Genomic DNA, 17,504 nt, shown 5'->3' on the forward strand with positions numbered 1-17,504 from the left:
CACACAGCACCCCATATTGACGGAAAACACAGAATTGTTGACGTTATTAAAAAAAACCTGAACAATCACATGGTCCTAAGTATTCAGACCCTTTGCTGTGACACTTATATATTTAACTCAGGTGCTGTCCATTTCTTCTGATCATCCTTGACGTGGTTCTACACCTTCATTTGAGTTAAGCTGTGTTTGATTTTACTGATTGGACTTTATTAGGAAAGCCACACACCTGTCTATCTAAGAACTTACAGCTCACAGTGCATGTCAGAGCAAATGAGAATCATGAGGTCAAAGGAACTGCTTGAAGAGCTCAGAGACAGAATTGTGGCAAGGCACAAATCTGGCCATGGTTACAAAAAAACAATTCTGTACTTAAGGTTCGCAGTGGCCTCCATAATACTTAAATGAAAGACATTTGGGATGACCAGAACCCTTCTTAGAGCTGGCATTCTGGCCAAACTGAGCTTTTGAGAAGTGCCTTGGTGAAAGAGGTAAAGAAGAACCCAAAGATCACTGTGGCTGAGCTCCAGAGATGCAGTCAGGAGATGGGAGAAAGTTGTAGAAATTCAACCATGACTGCAGCCCTCCACCAGTCCGGGCTTTATGGCAGAGTGGCCTGCCAGAAGCCTCTCCTCAGTGGAAGACACATGAAAGCCAGTATGGAGTTTGCTAAGATGCTGAGAAATAAGATTCTCTGGAATGAGACGAAGATAGAACTATTGGCCTTAATTCTAAGTGGTATGTGTGGCAAAAACCAGGCACTGCTCATCACCTGTCCAATACAGTCCCAAGAGTGAAGCATGGTGGTGGGGGGAGCATCAGGTGGTGGCAGACAGAACTAGAGAGGATCTGCAAGGAGGAATGGCAGAGGATCCCCAAATCCATTTCATGGCTGTATTAGATCAAAAGGGTGCTTATAATTAATACTGAGTTTATACTTGGTTTGAATACTTAGGACCATGTGATATTTCAGTTTTTCATTTTTAATAAATATGCAAAAATGTCAACAATTCTGTTTTTTTCTGTCAATTTGGGGTGCTCTGTGTACAATAATAAGGAAAACAACTGAAAAAAAATAAAGCAAATGGCTGCAATATAACAGAGTGAAACATTTAAGGAGGTGTCATGAATGAGCGGTCTGAGGCGTGCGGATCCATATGCAGGCTTTTATTAAATGAAGACATGGTCAAAACAGGCAAGCGTCCAACAGGGCAAACAGGAGTATCAGAGACGAGGCAAACACAAAATCCAAGAACAGGCGAAGGTCAGGTCAGGCAGCAAACAATCAGAATATCCAAAGACAGGCAGGGTCAAAACCAGGGAAACAGGAAACTAGAAACAAACCAATAGCAATCCAAACAATGAAACAGGCGAACAATGCAACCTGCAGGTGAGTGGCTTGCTGCAGTTTTTATAGTCCTGGAACAGGAAGTTGTCGCAGAGGGAGTGGATGCAGATCACCCAGAGGTCAGGACTCCCTCTGCTGGCTTGGTGACAGGAGGTCTGCGTACTTTCTGTACCCACTGTATGTACTGTATAATGGTGTTTATTAAACTGTTATAAATTATATTTAATGGTTTTATGATTTGGTTTTATTTGTTCAGTTTATGGCACAATAAGTAACTGTGCATCAATTTGTGCTGAAAATCTTTTTCTAAAATACATTTCCAAGTGAGACTATCTCAACATCTTTTCAATGAACAAAATCACCAAAATCTGTTATTTATCGAGGGGTGTCTAAACTTTTGCATAAGATTGTGTGTGTGTGTGTGTATTATATATATATATATATATATATATATATATATATATATATATATATATATATATATATATAAAATGCAGTATACTTATATTTAATAATTGGTATCAATTTAATTTTTATATTTAAAAATATATATTACATGTATCTAACTCTGTGATTTGATTTATTTCTCTTGTAGGCTAAATGATTGTGGTTTAACAGACAAAAGCTGTTCAGCTCTGGCTTCAGTTCTTGAATCAGATTCCAGTCTGAAAGAGCTGAACATGAACAATAATAATCTACAGGATTCAGGAGTGAAGCTGCTCTGCACTGGACTGAAGAATGCTAATTGTAAATTAGAGATACTGAGGTAAGTTTTGTGACAATCTCTAGGTTTAATTAGAACTCACATACATCTTTTAACATGGACCTAGATAATGTGCCAAATAATTGAGGACAGAACTGCTTGAGCTTAGTGTATTTGATAGGCTTTAATCCTTTAAGCAGATAATTGCGACAAAACCTCATACTTGTTAAAATAGACTTCAGTTCCTATGGTGAATATGGTGCAATATTTTATTTGTATTCCCAAATACTAAATGGCAGACATATAGTACTTTGATTCTAGACCAAAATAACACCATGATCCTATGCAAAGTGTTTGAGAAAACAAAAGAAATATTTCTGTAAGCAGCACTAGCTCTATTGATCCAGCCAGAGCGGCTCTGGTGGGACAGGCCTCGGTATAAATATCTATTATTTCCTGAATATTACTGATGAACTGATCAAAATGTAAGATACTGTTCATGTGTGTGTGTTACTACTAGTGTAAAAATGTAGTAATAAATGTTAACTGATCATAATGTATACTACTGTTCATATGGGTTTTACCATTTATTTAATATAATAAATTAGCACTTCTGTTTTATTGTCGGTTTTCTATTGTCTGCTAATTTAGAATGAGGATAAAACATTCTGAACTTCAATTCAAATATTCTGAATAATATGAATATTATGAAACTCGGAATGGACCATCCCCTGATAACTTCATAATAGGCAAATTACGTTAGTATATTTACAGCCCACATAAACTTTCGACCATTCCCAACATTTTTTTAATTTACAGTAGATCTCTATCTTTAAGTCCTTTCAAGCCACAAGCTTTTGAAAACCTAGCGCCTAAAGGTTTAATTCCAGCATGAACTCTATATTTCAGTTCCTACCTCAGAATTTCAATGTGGTTTAGAGTGGACTTATGTTATGGCATTTCAAAACATAAATGTTCTTGTTTTATACTAATATAATTTGGATAAAAGACTTGATGAAAGAAACTCCAGAATATACAGAATGCACTTTGGAGAAACTCAGGTTAATGTAGTGAAATATTGTTTGGTTTTAATGACGACATTCTCTTCTGATCAAAATGAAAACATTACTGTAATAATCTGTAATATTACTGTAATTAATACTGTAATAATAAGTCATGCTCCTTTCAGATGGGGACTTTTCCTTTCTTCTCTAACTAGAAGGAGAAAGCTATTAAACCTTTTTTGCAGTAATATTAATTATATAACCTGAATATGATTTAAAAACCTTTTTTAGACTCTCAGACTGCAGTATCAGTGAAGAAGGTTATAAAGCTCTGTCTTCAGCTCTGAGATCAAACCCTTCACACCTGATAGAGCTGGATCTCATAGGAAATGATCCTGGATCATCAGGAGTGAAGGAGCTCAGTGATTTACTTCAGGATCCTAACTGTCAACTAAACACACTGAGGTGAGTTGTATATATAAATATTATATTAGAATATTTAGGTGCAGCTGCTGTTTTTTTGATGATAAATGTCAACACAGTTGTGTTAAAAGTTATAGGTAACTCAGAAATTTTGTGTGGGATTCAGTAGTTTGGGGCAATAATTAACATTTATGATTGTGGATATTTCTCATGAAAAAATATTCAGTGTGGCTAATTATTTTGATTGTGTAAATGATACTGAATGCAATGCACATTAATTTCCATCAAGATCAGATTCACAACACTGTAGATCTACTACAGCAGATCTATATAACGTCTGAAGCTTCTTCTCATAAGGAGCTGCAGAATTACTGCTGTATCAACACAGACATCAGTTAAATACAACTATCCAGAGATGGTCTGAACTCAGATCATATTCTCTGTTAGTGGATCAGTAATCAAGTGTTTGGTGAATTCTGCTTCATAATTATAGAAAGAGCCAGCATTAAAAAAATCTCAATAAAATATATCAATATGAAGGTTTAGCTGTCACAAGCTAGTTATTGCTTTTTTTATCTCCTGCATAAAAACCAGAAAGATCTTGAGAATTTTAAGAATCGTGATCTAGTGAGCTTTTACCTGAGTTTCTTTTAATATTTGTTTGCCTTTTGTCTTTAAAAAAATAACAAAATAAATACATACATAAATACATTTATTTACTTAAGTGTTCAAGCTTTAAAAACTTGAACTAGGTCTGTTTGTTTTGGGCAGTGTTTGATAATCTTTAAATGTTTTGTGAAGCAGAGCACACTAAACTGAATCCTGCTTCATCTTGTATTCTGCAGGTTTTTGGGTCCTGCTGCAGATGAAGGCTGTCAGTATGTGACTGGAATCGTGGGTAAAAACCCGTTACTCCTGAAAGAGCTGAATCTGAGTGAACATGAACTAGAAGACACACGAGTGAATCAGATCTCTGCTCTACTGCAGGATAAACACTGTCAGATCAACACACTGAAGTGAGTATCTTACAACATTTCACATGTGTTGGAAACTTTTTTTGCTTCTTTTTAAGAAGAGACCAGAAGACTCTTGGTAAAGCAGGAGTTTGTTTTTATTTCGTTGCTGTAGTCATCTGCAAGAAGTCTTGAAGTAATCTTTAGGAAAATCGTCAAGCAATGTCCAAGAAAAAAAATCTAACTAAAACCTAGCACAGAGAAGTTTATATGTTTTAAGGGGAAGGAGTACATAGAGGTGGAGACCACTGAAACAAAAGTATGCAAATACAGAACAGGACCTTAGCCCAGAACAGGAAATTTCCAGATCCATCATCTATTTAGCATACAAGTGTCATTTAAACGCATAAGTGCTATAAACAAAAGGCACAGTTGTACCTTTTGATTAGGATTCACACTTAATTTGGGAAAACCTGCCAGATGTTCAGTAACTGAAAGACAAAAGATTACTGTCTCAGGGTTTGGACTTCCTGTGCTTATATTGTAAATTACAATATACTTTCAGACCGGAAGCTGTGTGTAACTTTTTATAAATTTGTAATTCAACACATTTCACATGACTAGTTATGTTACAGCAGTCTATTGTAATTCTCATTTGAGTCCAACTCCTCGCTATAAAGCTTTATCTAGCTGTTTTATCAAGAAAATTTGAATCACTAAAACTCTGATAAATATGCAGTATATTTATGGTTTATGTAATTTATACCAATTAATTTTTGCATTTTTGTATTTAATAACTATATTGCATGTATTTAACTCTGATATTTGATTTATTTGTCTTGTAGGCTAAATGATTGTGGTTTAACAGACAAAAGCTGTTCAGCTCTGGCTTCAGTTCTTGAATCAGATTCCAGTCTGAAAGAGCTGAACATGAACAATAATAATCTGCAGGATTCAGGAGTGAAGCTGCTCTGCACTGGACTGAAGGATATTAATTGTACATTAAAGATACTGAAGTAAGTTCTGTGATAATCCCTAGTACTGTTTCAGCTCAGTGAAATTTATAGACTTTAGTTCTATGAACTCTACATTTCAGTTCCTACCACAGCATTTCAATATGGTTTCAGAGTGGACTTTTGTTAGGGCATTTCTAAACTGTCATTTTCTTGTTTATTTAACCACTTTGAGTTTTGTTGTTGTTGTTGTGGATCATTTAAATGAAAGACTTTCAGACCTGTTGAGGTTTAAAATAATCATGCACTGCATTTTTCAATTATTTAATGATTATCTCTGTGATGCACCTCTTAATATTAGCAATATTTATACATAAAAAAACAATCTGGGTTTAGACCTTATCGGCAGAACAGTCAGTTTTGTTTTTTTATATTTTATTTTTATTGAAATTTCCATTCACAACAGGGAAGTACAAACATTGTCAATGTTTCATATTTACATAATCAAAGGCGTAATATCAATAAGTATATCGCAATATTGAGTCCCATAAAAACAAATAAACAAACATAAAAGAGGGGAGAAAAAGGACTCTACATTTTTAAACACTTGTCAAAGAAATGTACTGTACAATCCCTTTATAGAGATGGTAGTGTGTAAAAGATACAGAACATAAAAATAAATGACATACACAAAAAACAACACGGAAACAAGTCTGCCACAAAACACTTTCGACCCGATTCTTGTGGGGTGTCTGCTTTAAAGAATAGACTTGGTATAGACTCACCGTCTATGTTTCATTTGTTTAAACAAAATCTAGTCGTATAGGGGATATATACTTAATCCACTCTTTCCATAATACTGCAAATAACTGAGACTTAAGTCTTAGGGCATAGGTTAACTTCTCCATTGAGAAAATTTCATGTACTATTTCTACCCAGTTTTCCTGAGTTGGCACGCTTGGATGGAGCCACTGTCTTGTAATTGCTTTCTTACTTGCAATTGTTAAGATTCTAAACAGGTATTTATTTGGAAAATCGCTAGAAATCAGTCCCAGGTACATCACTTCAAAACAAAGGGAATTTGAATGTTAAAGATATCCTCTAAACATTTATGTATTTCATGCCAGTACTGATTTATAGAAAGACAACTCCAAAAGATGTGAAAATGATTAGCCTTATCGGCCCCACACTGTCGCCAACATTTGGTTTTATGTATCTGTTGCTTACTCTGAGCAGGTGTGGAGAAGAACCTAACAATCCCCTTCCATGCAAACTCTCTCCAAAACAAGGAATGTGTAGTTTTCCATTGTGACTCACATATACTTTCCCACTCCTCTACTGAAAGGCTGAAGTTGCCTTCTTGCTCCCATCTCTCCTTTAAATATAATGTATCTACCAATTTGGCTTGTTGTAGCCCTCTATACAACTTTGAAATAACTTTTTTACAATCGTCAGATTGATAGGCTAACAAGAACACTTTTAATAACCCGTCTTCTTTTTTCGCTACATTTCCTATAGCATATTCTAAATAATGACGCAGTTGGAGATATCTATAAAAGTCCTGGTTCTCTAGTCCATGTCTTTCTTTAAGTATCTGAAAGCTCTGAAGCTTTCCCTTACTCATAAATGTCCAATAGGCAGTTAGGCCCTTAGTTGTCCATCTTTTAAAACTAATATCTAATTTGTTAGGGGCAAACTCTGTATCATAGGCGCACCAGCGCAACAATATCCTGGAATCTTTCAAATGACCTTTCGCTAATTTCTTCCAAATGTTCAAGGACACATTTAACCAAGGATTATCTATATTTATTAATTTATTTATCAGTACCTCATCTCCCAATGCTGCCTGGACCGGGACATCTCGGGATATAGCACCTTCTATTTCTTTCCATCTTGAGTGATATGCCGGATTACATAAACACACTAAAGGTCTAATCTGGGCAGCATAATAATAATCTTGCAAACAGGAAGTCCCATTCCCCCTTTTCTTTCCTTAGCTGAAGTGTTTTAAATCTAGTTCTGGTTTTTTCCCATTCCAGATAAATCTTGAAAATAATTTATCCCATTCTAGAAACTGCTGCGATGGTATAATCACTGGTAAAGATTGAAATAAATATAGTAGTCTCGGTAGAATGTTTATCTTGATTGATTCTATTCTTGAGCTCATGCTTAGAAAGGGAATAATATTCCATCTAGAAATATCTTTTTAATCTTTAAAATTAGAGGGGCAAAATTAATTTGGTATAATTTTGATGTATCTTTTAGTAAAAGTACTCCTAGATACTTCATTGACACCGCTTCCCAATTTAGACAAAAATTCTTAATAATGAAGCCGGGTGGCTTATAATTAAAGGTAAGGACCTGGGTTTTCTGTATATTTACTTTATAACCCGAGAAGGATCCGTATGTACCAAGGAGAGACATCAGTTCTTGAAATGACTGGGTTGGCTGCTTTAGGTATACTAAAATATCATCTGCAAACGCAGCTACCTTTTGTATTCCTGTCCCTGTTTCTATGCCTATGATTTTGTCGTTCTGCCTAATACACTGAATTAGTGGCTCTATAAACAGGGCAAATAGAGTAGGGCTAATTGGACAGCCCTGGCGTGTTCCTCGCTCTAGAGAAAACTGGTTAGAGAGATCACCATTCACCTTAATTCTCGCTACAGGTTTATCATATAGTGCTTGAATGACTTTGATAATAGATTTATGGAACCCAAATCGATTCATGACCATGAAGAGATAGTCCCACGTAACAGAATCAAATGCCTTTTCAGCGTCCAATCCCACTAAGAGAGCCTCAACATTATGCTTAGTTATGTGGTTCATAATATGTAAAGAGCGTCTAATGTTGTCTTGGGTTTGTCTTTGCCTAACAAACCCAGTCTGGTCTGGGTCAATAAGTTTAGGGATAATTGTATCTAACCTTCTAGCCAAAATGGAAGTAAATAGTTTATAATCAACATTTAAAACACTGATAGGTCTAAAGTTTCCACACTCACTTTTATATTTACCTTCCTTCGGTATAACAGAAATAATTGCTTCCTCCAAGAGGAGGGACCGCCCACCCTTTAATATTGAATTGAAGGTAGTCAGTAACATAGGAGACAATGATTCTCTAAGAGATTTATACCATTCAGAGACAAAACCATCGGGACCTGGAGACTTATTTACTTTCAACCTAGTAATAGCGTTGTTTAATTCCTCTACCGTTATTTCTGATAACAGTCTATCATTGTCTTCTGAAGAGACTAGGGGCAAATTCAAAGAGTCAAGGACCCTTGTCGCTTGAGATTCTACATCTAATTGGTTTTGGGAGTATAATTTTTGTAGAATGTCTCAAAAATTTTAAGAATTTTATCCAGGCCATTTTCAATTTTTTTTTGGTAGCTGGATTGCGAATCTTGTAGATCGAATTATCAGCCTGCTGTTTACGTAACCTATAGGCCAGGAGTTTAATAGATTTTCCCCACTTCATAATATCTCTGCTTGGTAAATATCATTTTTTCCGTATTTCTTGCATGTACAAATCATTTATCTCTTCCTGAGTCTTTTTAATCTCTTTTTCACATTAATATCAAGATTTCTCATGTGTTGTCTTTGTAACTTCTCCAGATATTGCTGCAGTGTATTAAGTCTCTCCTGCCTAATCTTTTTGAGTAGTGAGGTAATTGCAATAATCTTTCCCCTCATCACAGCTTTACATGCATCCCAGAGCATAGGGGGTGAGACCTCCCCGTTATCATTATTTTCCAAGTAAATATTAATTTCTGTCTTCAACTGTTCTTTAAACCCATTTAAAATACTTGAGTTTAATCTCCACAATGTAGTCTTTGGTTTGCTTCTCAAGTTGAAAGTCAAATAGACAGGACTGTGATCAGAAAGATCTATTGTTCCTATCTCGCAGCACTTGACCCTGTCTCTGTCTTTACTAAAAATAAAGAAATAATCAATTCTAGAATAAACTGAATGCGGTGAAGAAAAATGGGTATAAGTACGTATAGACGGATTAAGATCCCGCCATACATCTATGACCCCCAGCTCTTTCATGATCATATTAATTTTCTTACTTACAGGTTTGGGGTGGGTTAAACCACTTCCAGAGGAATCAAGTCTATGATTCAGTCTTACATTAAAGTCTCCTCCACAAATAGTAATGCCCTGAGAATGTGTAGCCATTAAATCAAATATATGTTTATAAAAAGACCAATCCGCTCCTGGAGGAGCATATACATTTAAAAAGGTAACCAAGGAGCTCTCTAACTTTCCTGTTATGATAACATATCTACCCTCCTTGTCTGTATTAGTAGATATATGCTCAAAATGTATTTGCTTTGATATTAATATCGCTACTCCTCTCCTGTGGCCAGATTTATAAGATGATGAAAAAGCACTGAAGCCTGATCTATTTAGTTTACTATGTTCTACCTGTGATAGATGTGTCTCTTGTAAGAAGGCAATCTGAACTTTATCTTTTTTAAGTTTTGAAAAAATTTTACTTCTTTTAATTGGATTAAGTACCCCGTTTACATTGAACCTTAATATTACGTAACATTATTCTCTATTAACACAAATCTTAACCAACATCCCCTCTTGCGAGTCAGTGACTGAGCAGACTCTCCCCTCGTTTCCAAGAATGGCAGCTGAACTCTCTGAACAACATTAGAACATTGAACTATGAAAAAATAAAGAACTTTAAAGACTTCCAAAAAAGAGGTCTCTCTCCTGACCTCAAGTGAGCCAAAACAGAATGGCTCAGAGGAAAACCTTCACTATCCAACAGGGAAGGGCCCCCTATGCTGATCACACTGGCAATACAGTTTGCGCTCATGTGTCAGTATGACAGCTATACTCCGACATTCATTAAAAAAAAAAATACATTGGACTAGGCGAAAACTCAAAACAACACAAAAGTAAAATACATTGGTCAATATCCTAGTTTCGCAATGAGGTCCATAGTAAAGGAGAGGGGAAAAGCAAGAATTGTCACCTACCAGGTAATGGACCAACCTTTAAAAGAAAATAATAATAGATTTAACATAAGTAAAGCCAATGTTCTATTTACCGCCTGTAAGACTGAAGCTTTTCTTTGTAGCTTTGCTTGTCCCTGATGCGGCCTCCCTCCGCTCTCTGACCAGCCGTGCGCCAGGTGAGACGTTGAATTCGCTCCATCAGTGACCCGGGGGGCTGGATGACCGTGATGGGGAATCCCCTGTCAGCTAGATCCTTCGTTGCTTCTTCCGCAGAGTTGTATACCCGGGTCGCGTCTGTGAAAAACACCCGTAGTTTGGCAGGGTAGGGGGTTTGAAACTTGATCTTCTTCTCGGTCAACATTTTCTTTGCTTCTGTGTATTCCTTGCGCTTTCTGATAACGTCAGGGGCATAATCGTGATCAATGTTCACTCTCCTCTCCTCCCAGACAAAGCCCTTCTTTCTCCACGCCGTTCTCAAAATTTCTTCCTTCAGCTTATAACTGAGAAAGTTCACCACAATTGATCTCGGCGGTGCATTTTCCGGCGGCCGTGGGACGAGCGCGCGATGCGCTCTCTCTATCTGAAGGGATTGAGGCGATTGTAGATCGAGTTTTTCCTTCAGCATACTCTCCACAAACGCGATCATAGTTGGCGAGTTTGCCTCAGCCCCTTCTGCGACCCCGTAGATCCTGATGTTGTTCCTTCGTGAGCGGCCCTCTTGGTCCGTTATCCTTTCTTCTAACTGCGTCTGTAGTTTCAAAACTTCCGCCATTACGCTTTCGGTGTTTTGCGATCTCTCCTCCAAACTGACAATTCGTTCCTCAGCTTCTTCTACTCGGACATTGGTTTTTCGAATGTCCTCTTTTATTTCTTTTAGCTGATCAGAATTGTCTCTCCTAAAATCGCGCACCTCTTGGAAAATCATAGCCAAGCTAACGGTCTCCTCGTGCTCGTCGCCGCCTCCCCGCTCCATTACACTCTCACCCGGGCTGACGTTAGACGGCGGCCCGACGTTTTCACCCTGTACTCCTTCTTTTACTAATTTTCCTTTAGGTTTTCGCCTAGTTTGTACTTGAGCCCCTCCTTCCATACTGACGATAGTGAAAATTCCAGTTTGTATCTCGTGTTTTGGGGCTATAATCTATCACTTTGTCGGAGAGCGATCTTTCAAGCTGCCATCAGGTTGGTGACGTCACCGGAAGCCCGAACAGTCAGTTTTTATAAGACCACATTCAAGATATTCAAACGCCCACTGCTATAATTGGCCTTTTTGCATATTATTCAAATACAGTACAATACTTACACATATTTGTTTGTAAAACACATTTAAAAACAGCCAAAGCTGACCAAAGTGCTGTAAAGAGTAGAACAAAAAATCAGAAATAAGACAAATAAAACAAGACTCAAATTTAAAACAAAACAATGTAATGAAAACTGGGTTAATGCACTGTGAATCAACATCACCTACCAGTGAATAGCTCTATTAACTAACATTGTCAAATATTAATAAATACTGTAATTAATATATTGTTCAAGCTTATTGTAAAGTGTTTCCATACTGTGTATTTGTGTCACGGTGGTGGATTGCGAGAGAGAGCACTTAACGAGGAAAAATCAACTTAAACAGTTGTAATCTTCTATGAACAAAATAAACAAGATATTTACAGGCAGGCAGACAGGACAAAAAAAACACAGACATTAAAGATGAGAACCAATGATAAAACTGAATCAAACTGGAACTTAAATACACACATGAGAATTGACTAAACTAACAAGACACAGCTGATGACAAATTAGACAATTAACAAAGTAGATCACACATGGCACAGGACAAAACAACAACAAAAGAGTCCATGTGTGACAATTTGTAATTTCTTCCTCTCATGGTGATCATTTTAGGTTGTGTGATTGTGGTTTATCAGAGGAAAGCTGTTCAGCTCTTGCTACAGTCCTGAGATCAAATTCCAGTCTGAAAGAGCTTGACATGAGCAACAATAATCTGCAGAGTTCAGGAGTCAAGAAACTCAAGAACGCTTTAGAAAATACAGAATGCACATTGGAGAACCTCAGGTGAATATAATGAACTATTGTAATGGTTTTAATTTGATCAAAATGAAAATATTATTGTAATAATCTTTAAATAAAGTCATGCTCCTTTCAGATGGTGAATTGTTTTTCATTCTTCTCTAACTAGAAGCAGAAAGCAATTAAACCTTTTTGTAGAAATATTATTTATATATCTTTCAATATAATAAACTCCTTTTTTTTTAGACTCTCAGACTGCAGTATCAGTGAAGAAGGTTATAAAGCTCTGTCTTCAGCTCTGAGATCAAACCCTTCACACCTGATAGAGCTGGATCTCACAGGAAATGATCCTGGATCATCAGGAGTGAAGGAGCTCAGTGATTTACTTCAGGATCCTAACTGTCAACTAAACACACTGAGGTGAGGCCAGTGGTGTAACTACAGGCAGTGCACACATTACTAAATTAATATTTCTAGAAATATCAATAATACACAGCATTTTCACAGCGGCATCATCTTGTGTCCTTTAGTGTTCTAGAGGTGGAGCTTTTGTCAAGAATTACTGAGGTTTCGGCTTCTAATCCAACCTTTTCTGTAGTTTTTCTTTTCTTTATTCCTTCATTGAAATCAAAGAGGTGTTCATTAGTTACGCTCGCCGTAACACATTCCAGCAATAGACCGCCTGTTATTTAAAGATATTATTTATTTATTTAAATCTATTTATTATAGATTATAGATGTTTTTTTTTTTGCTCTGCTCTCTCTGAGAAGATTCCTGCGTGTGTGTTAGACGCATGAAAAGAGAACTGTTTAATATAACATGCTCTTTCTAGTTGGTCTTAATTAAGTAGACTAGGCACAGATTTGATTATACAAATATAATGTTTTCTAGATATGAGCGCTGTGTGTATGTGCTTCATAACCGTGGAGCCCAGGATAGGGTCCGTCATGAATAAGTTACACCACTGGGTGAGACGTCATGAAGTAAATGTGAATTACTTACATTAGTATTATATTATAATATTTAGCTACAGCTGCTGTAGTTTTGATGATAAATGTCAACACGTTTAAGATGAGTCACTAGAGTGAGATTCAGTAGTTTGCGCCTCAATAATTATGATTTATTATTGTGTTATTGTGGACATTTCTCATGAAAAAAATTATTCAGTGTGCCTAATTATCCTGATTGTTTAAATGTCACTGAATGCACTGTGCATTAATTTTCATTGAGATCAGATTCACAACACTGTAGATCTACTACAACAGATCTATATCACATCTGAAGATGTAGTTCTTCTTAAAATTATCAACACAGACATCAGTCAATTAAAACTAGTGAATTCTGCTGCATAATAATTGCCATTTGTCTTAAAGCATAAATAGATTGTATATATTTAAGTGTTTAAACCTGCAAAGATTTGAACTAGTTTTTTTAGGTATAAACAATGTTTGGTCATCTGTTCATTTTTTGTGATGCACACTGAATTGATTTCTTCATCTTGTATTCTGCAGGTTTTTGGGTCCTGCTGCAGATGAAGGCTGTCAGTATGTGACTGGAATCGTGGGTAAAACCCGTTACTCCTGAAAGAGCTGAATCTGAGTGGACATAAACTAGGAGACACACGAGTGAATCAGATCTCTGCTCTACTGCAGGATAAACACTGTCAGATCAACACACTGAAGTGAGTATCTTACAGCATTTCACACGTCACACGACTCGTGATCTTACAGAAGTTTTTAATTCTCATTCATTTTAATTCTTTTTAATTCAAAAGATTTTAATTCTCATTTGAGTCCAACCCCATGCTATAAAGGCCATTTTTTCTGATATAACACATTTGATTTATTTGTTGAAAGAAGAAATTCTTGAATAAATCATAGAGCTATTTGAAACAAAAATGAAATTTCCCCATAAGTGCACAGGGATTGGAGAAAATAATGTAACCACATTAGAAATAGCCAGTGTTTATTGTTTTTATCATCGTTTGCCTTTAATACTGTCACGAATGAGGGGTCTGAGGCGTGCGGATCCATTTGCAGGCTTTTATTAAATGAAGACATGGTCAAAACAGGCAAGCGTCCAACAGGGCAAACAGGAGTATAAGAGACGAGGCAAACACAAAATCCAAGAACAGGCGAAGGTCAGGTCAGGCAGCAAACAATCAGAATATCCAAAGACAGGCAGGGTCAAAACCAGGGAAACAGGAAACTAGAAACAAACCAATGGCAATCCAAACAATGAAACAGGCGAACAATGCAACCTGCAGTTGAGTGGCTTGCTGCAGTATTTATAGTCCTGGGACAGGAAGTTGTCGCAGAGGGAGTGAATGCAGATCACCCAGAGGTCAGGGCTCCCTCTGCTGGCTTGGTGACATAGCCCCCCTCCTAGGAGCGACTCCTGGCGCTCCACAAAACAAACAAAATAAAACAAAACTGGGAGCTTGGGAGGGGGTTCCGGGAGGGAGTCAGCAAACGGAGTCCAGGGCGGAAGAGACGGAGGAAGGAGCCAGGGAGAAGACGGGAGGAGTCCGGAGTGGGAGGCGATCCAGAGCCCAGCCATGAAGGTCAGTGGTGGAGCCGACGAAGGGAGGAGCCATGGAGAGGTAGCGACCATCAACTCCATGGGACCGACCGATGGCGGCGGAGCAGGTGGTCGCGGAGACTGAGGCGGAGAGCCGATGAGCCAGGGTGATGCAGAGGCGCTGGAGGTCCTAGGCGACACCGCAGGCTTTGGCGACTGATGCGGAGACGGGGGACGAGAAGGACGCGGCGGAGCCAGAGCGACAGAGGACTGAGGTGGAGCCGGGGGGAGGGAGGAGCCTGACAGAGCTGGAGGGATGGAGGGACGAGGCGAAGCTGGAGGAGTGGAATCCTGAGGCGACGGATGGTCGACGACCGACCAAGGCGGAGCCGGAGAGACGATGGAGCCTGGTAGAGCTGGTGGACTGACGGAGCACGGTGGAGAGGAGGGAGCTAGGAGCCTAAGGGAAGCCGACGGGTCTACAAGCCGAGGTGGAGTCCGGGGCTCGGAGGCGGGACGATGAAGCTAGGGATCCTTCACCCACGGCGGCAATGGAGACTGGCAGACCCGTGGCGAGCTCCAGGTGGAGGGCAGAGGATGAGTGCAGGGGTTGCTGGGATCCATTGACGACGTGTAGCAAGGGTGGGAGGGTGGGAAAACTGGAGGCTTTGCACGAGGCGAACAGGCGAACAATGCAACCTGCAGTTGAGTGGCTTGCTGCAGTATTTATAGTCCTGGGACAGGAAGTAGCAGCAGAGGGAGTGAATGCAGATCACCCAGAGGTCAGGGCTCCCTCTGCTGGCTTGGTGACAAATACAGCTTCAAACCTTCTCAAAATAGATTCAAACAACTTTAGACTTCATAGACTTTAGTTAAATGTAGTCTCTAACTTCTGCTGAATGTGATCATGTTTACTGACAACAAACTAAGGATTGAAGACTAATTTGAAAACATTAACCACCAACTAGTAACACACAGAACTGAAACCTTTTTCTTCTTGATTTGATCGTAAAAACACCCGACAACCTCAGTTTTTAAGCAGTGAGGTATTGTTTAATCTGAGCAGGGTGAATCCTCATAAAGTGTCTGGTCTAACTTCTCATTGGCCGACTGGTATCTTGTTTGCTGCACTAAATACATTTAATTACGTTTAAATATTTTGTATAGTTAATCTTTCTATTTTCTGTACTGTATATTTTGTGTAAGGGAGACTTGTAAAGTAAGTTGTTCTGAGGTCTAAACCTTTGAAAGTTGTAATGAGTGTTTCTTGTTGCTCTTACAGCACATCAAATACACAACCCAATATCACATCATTTTAGTGAATGATACCAAAAATACACAAACATTTCACTTTTATCAAGTGAATAAAGCTGTTTGCATTATGTTTATTAATCTGAAATTATTCATAATGTAATCATATGTAATCATAATCAAACAATGATGAATGAATGTCCAACACAACTGAACAGAACAGATCCAGACTGGACTTTATTCTATGCAGGCATTGGTTTTTCAGTTTTACCTGTTTCTGAGAAATATTACTGTACTTCACATCTACACCCACAGAAAAAGATACAGGTTTATTTAGATCTGCAAAGTTAAATCTGTGTAGTAAAGTTGATCTCTTTCATTCACAAAACATCTGTTTTCTGAAGATGTGAAAAAACAGTCACAAGATCACAGACAACAAATAAGTATCTAGCTTTTCATAAAAAATAAATTCCTGATCTGCATTTTTTACGTGTAAATATTCTCCAGATTTGAAATGTAACTAGTATTCTTAAATCCTAGTTTGGTTTTAGCAATATTGTTTTCACAATTTAGCCTTATTTTATTTATTGCACTGGATGTTGTTTTCTCGTGATTAATTTAAGTCACACATGAACATAACGTGTCTGATTCGTTGTCTTTTCTCTTTCTGTCTTCAGTCTGTGTGGATGCAGTATTACAGAGAAACAGAGTCTCATCCTGACTTCAGCTCTGAAATCAAACCCATCACACCTGAGAGAACTGGACCTGAGCGAGAATGAACTCAGAGACTCAGTGAAACACCTCAGTGATCTACTGATGAACACACAATTCAAGCTGGAGAAACTAAAGTTAGTATCATTATTAGTTTATTAAGGAAATCAATATCAGAAATATTTTAGTGCTTATTATGATTGATTTATTTTGGCACATATTTTATTTCCAAAAATAAATGGACTCTTGTGATGTTTAATGAAAATAACTGTCCCTCAAGAAAACATCTCTTCTCTCGTCTGATGATGTGAAGGCGGGAAACCTATCAGTCACATGATCACAGCAATAACAAACAACAATTATCAGGCTTTATCAAAAAATAATTCCTCGCCAGTAATTTGCATCACAATAATAAAAAAAGTGATCACAATAATGTTGTACTTGTTGACTGTAAACTATAATCTTAAAATCTCTTGAAGTAAATTGATTTATTAATATACTTGTCTTAAATTGTTAGTTTTAAACTCTTTTTAACTAGTTTTTAATATTATTTTAAAGAGGATCTATAGTTGATCATAATTACTTTACAAATCACAAACCTTTGTTTTTGTTCTAAATATTCTCCAGATATGAAATATAACTA

At 37.5% G+C, this 17,504-nt stretch overlaps 1 protein-coding gene across 1 annotated transcript in view; it reads left to right on the forward strand.

The window, feature by feature from the left end:
- Positions 1 to 17,504, forward strand: part of LOC122327901 — a 359,865-nt gene that overhangs the window by 68,354 nt on the left and 274,007 nt on the right. Inside the window, 6 exon segments of the mRNA XM_043223567.1 lie at positions 1,941 to 2,111; positions 3,344 to 3,517; positions 4,321 to 4,491; positions 5,274 to 5,444; positions 12,254 to 12,424; positions 12,626 to 12,799. Of these exon segments, the coding sequence (XP_043079502.1) occupies positions 1,941 to 2,111; positions 3,344 to 3,517; positions 4,321 to 4,491; positions 5,274 to 5,444; positions 12,254 to 12,424; positions 12,626 to 12,799 (1,032 nt within the window).

Source organism: Puntigrus tetrazona, chromosome 22 (assembly GCF_018831695.1).
Source record: "Puntigrus tetrazona isolate hp1 chromosome 22, ASM1883169v1, whole genome shotgun sequence".
In the NCBI taxonomy this organism is placed as follows: domain Eukaryota; kingdom Metazoa; phylum Chordata; class Actinopteri; order Cypriniformes; family Cyprinidae; genus Puntigrus; species Puntigrus tetrazona.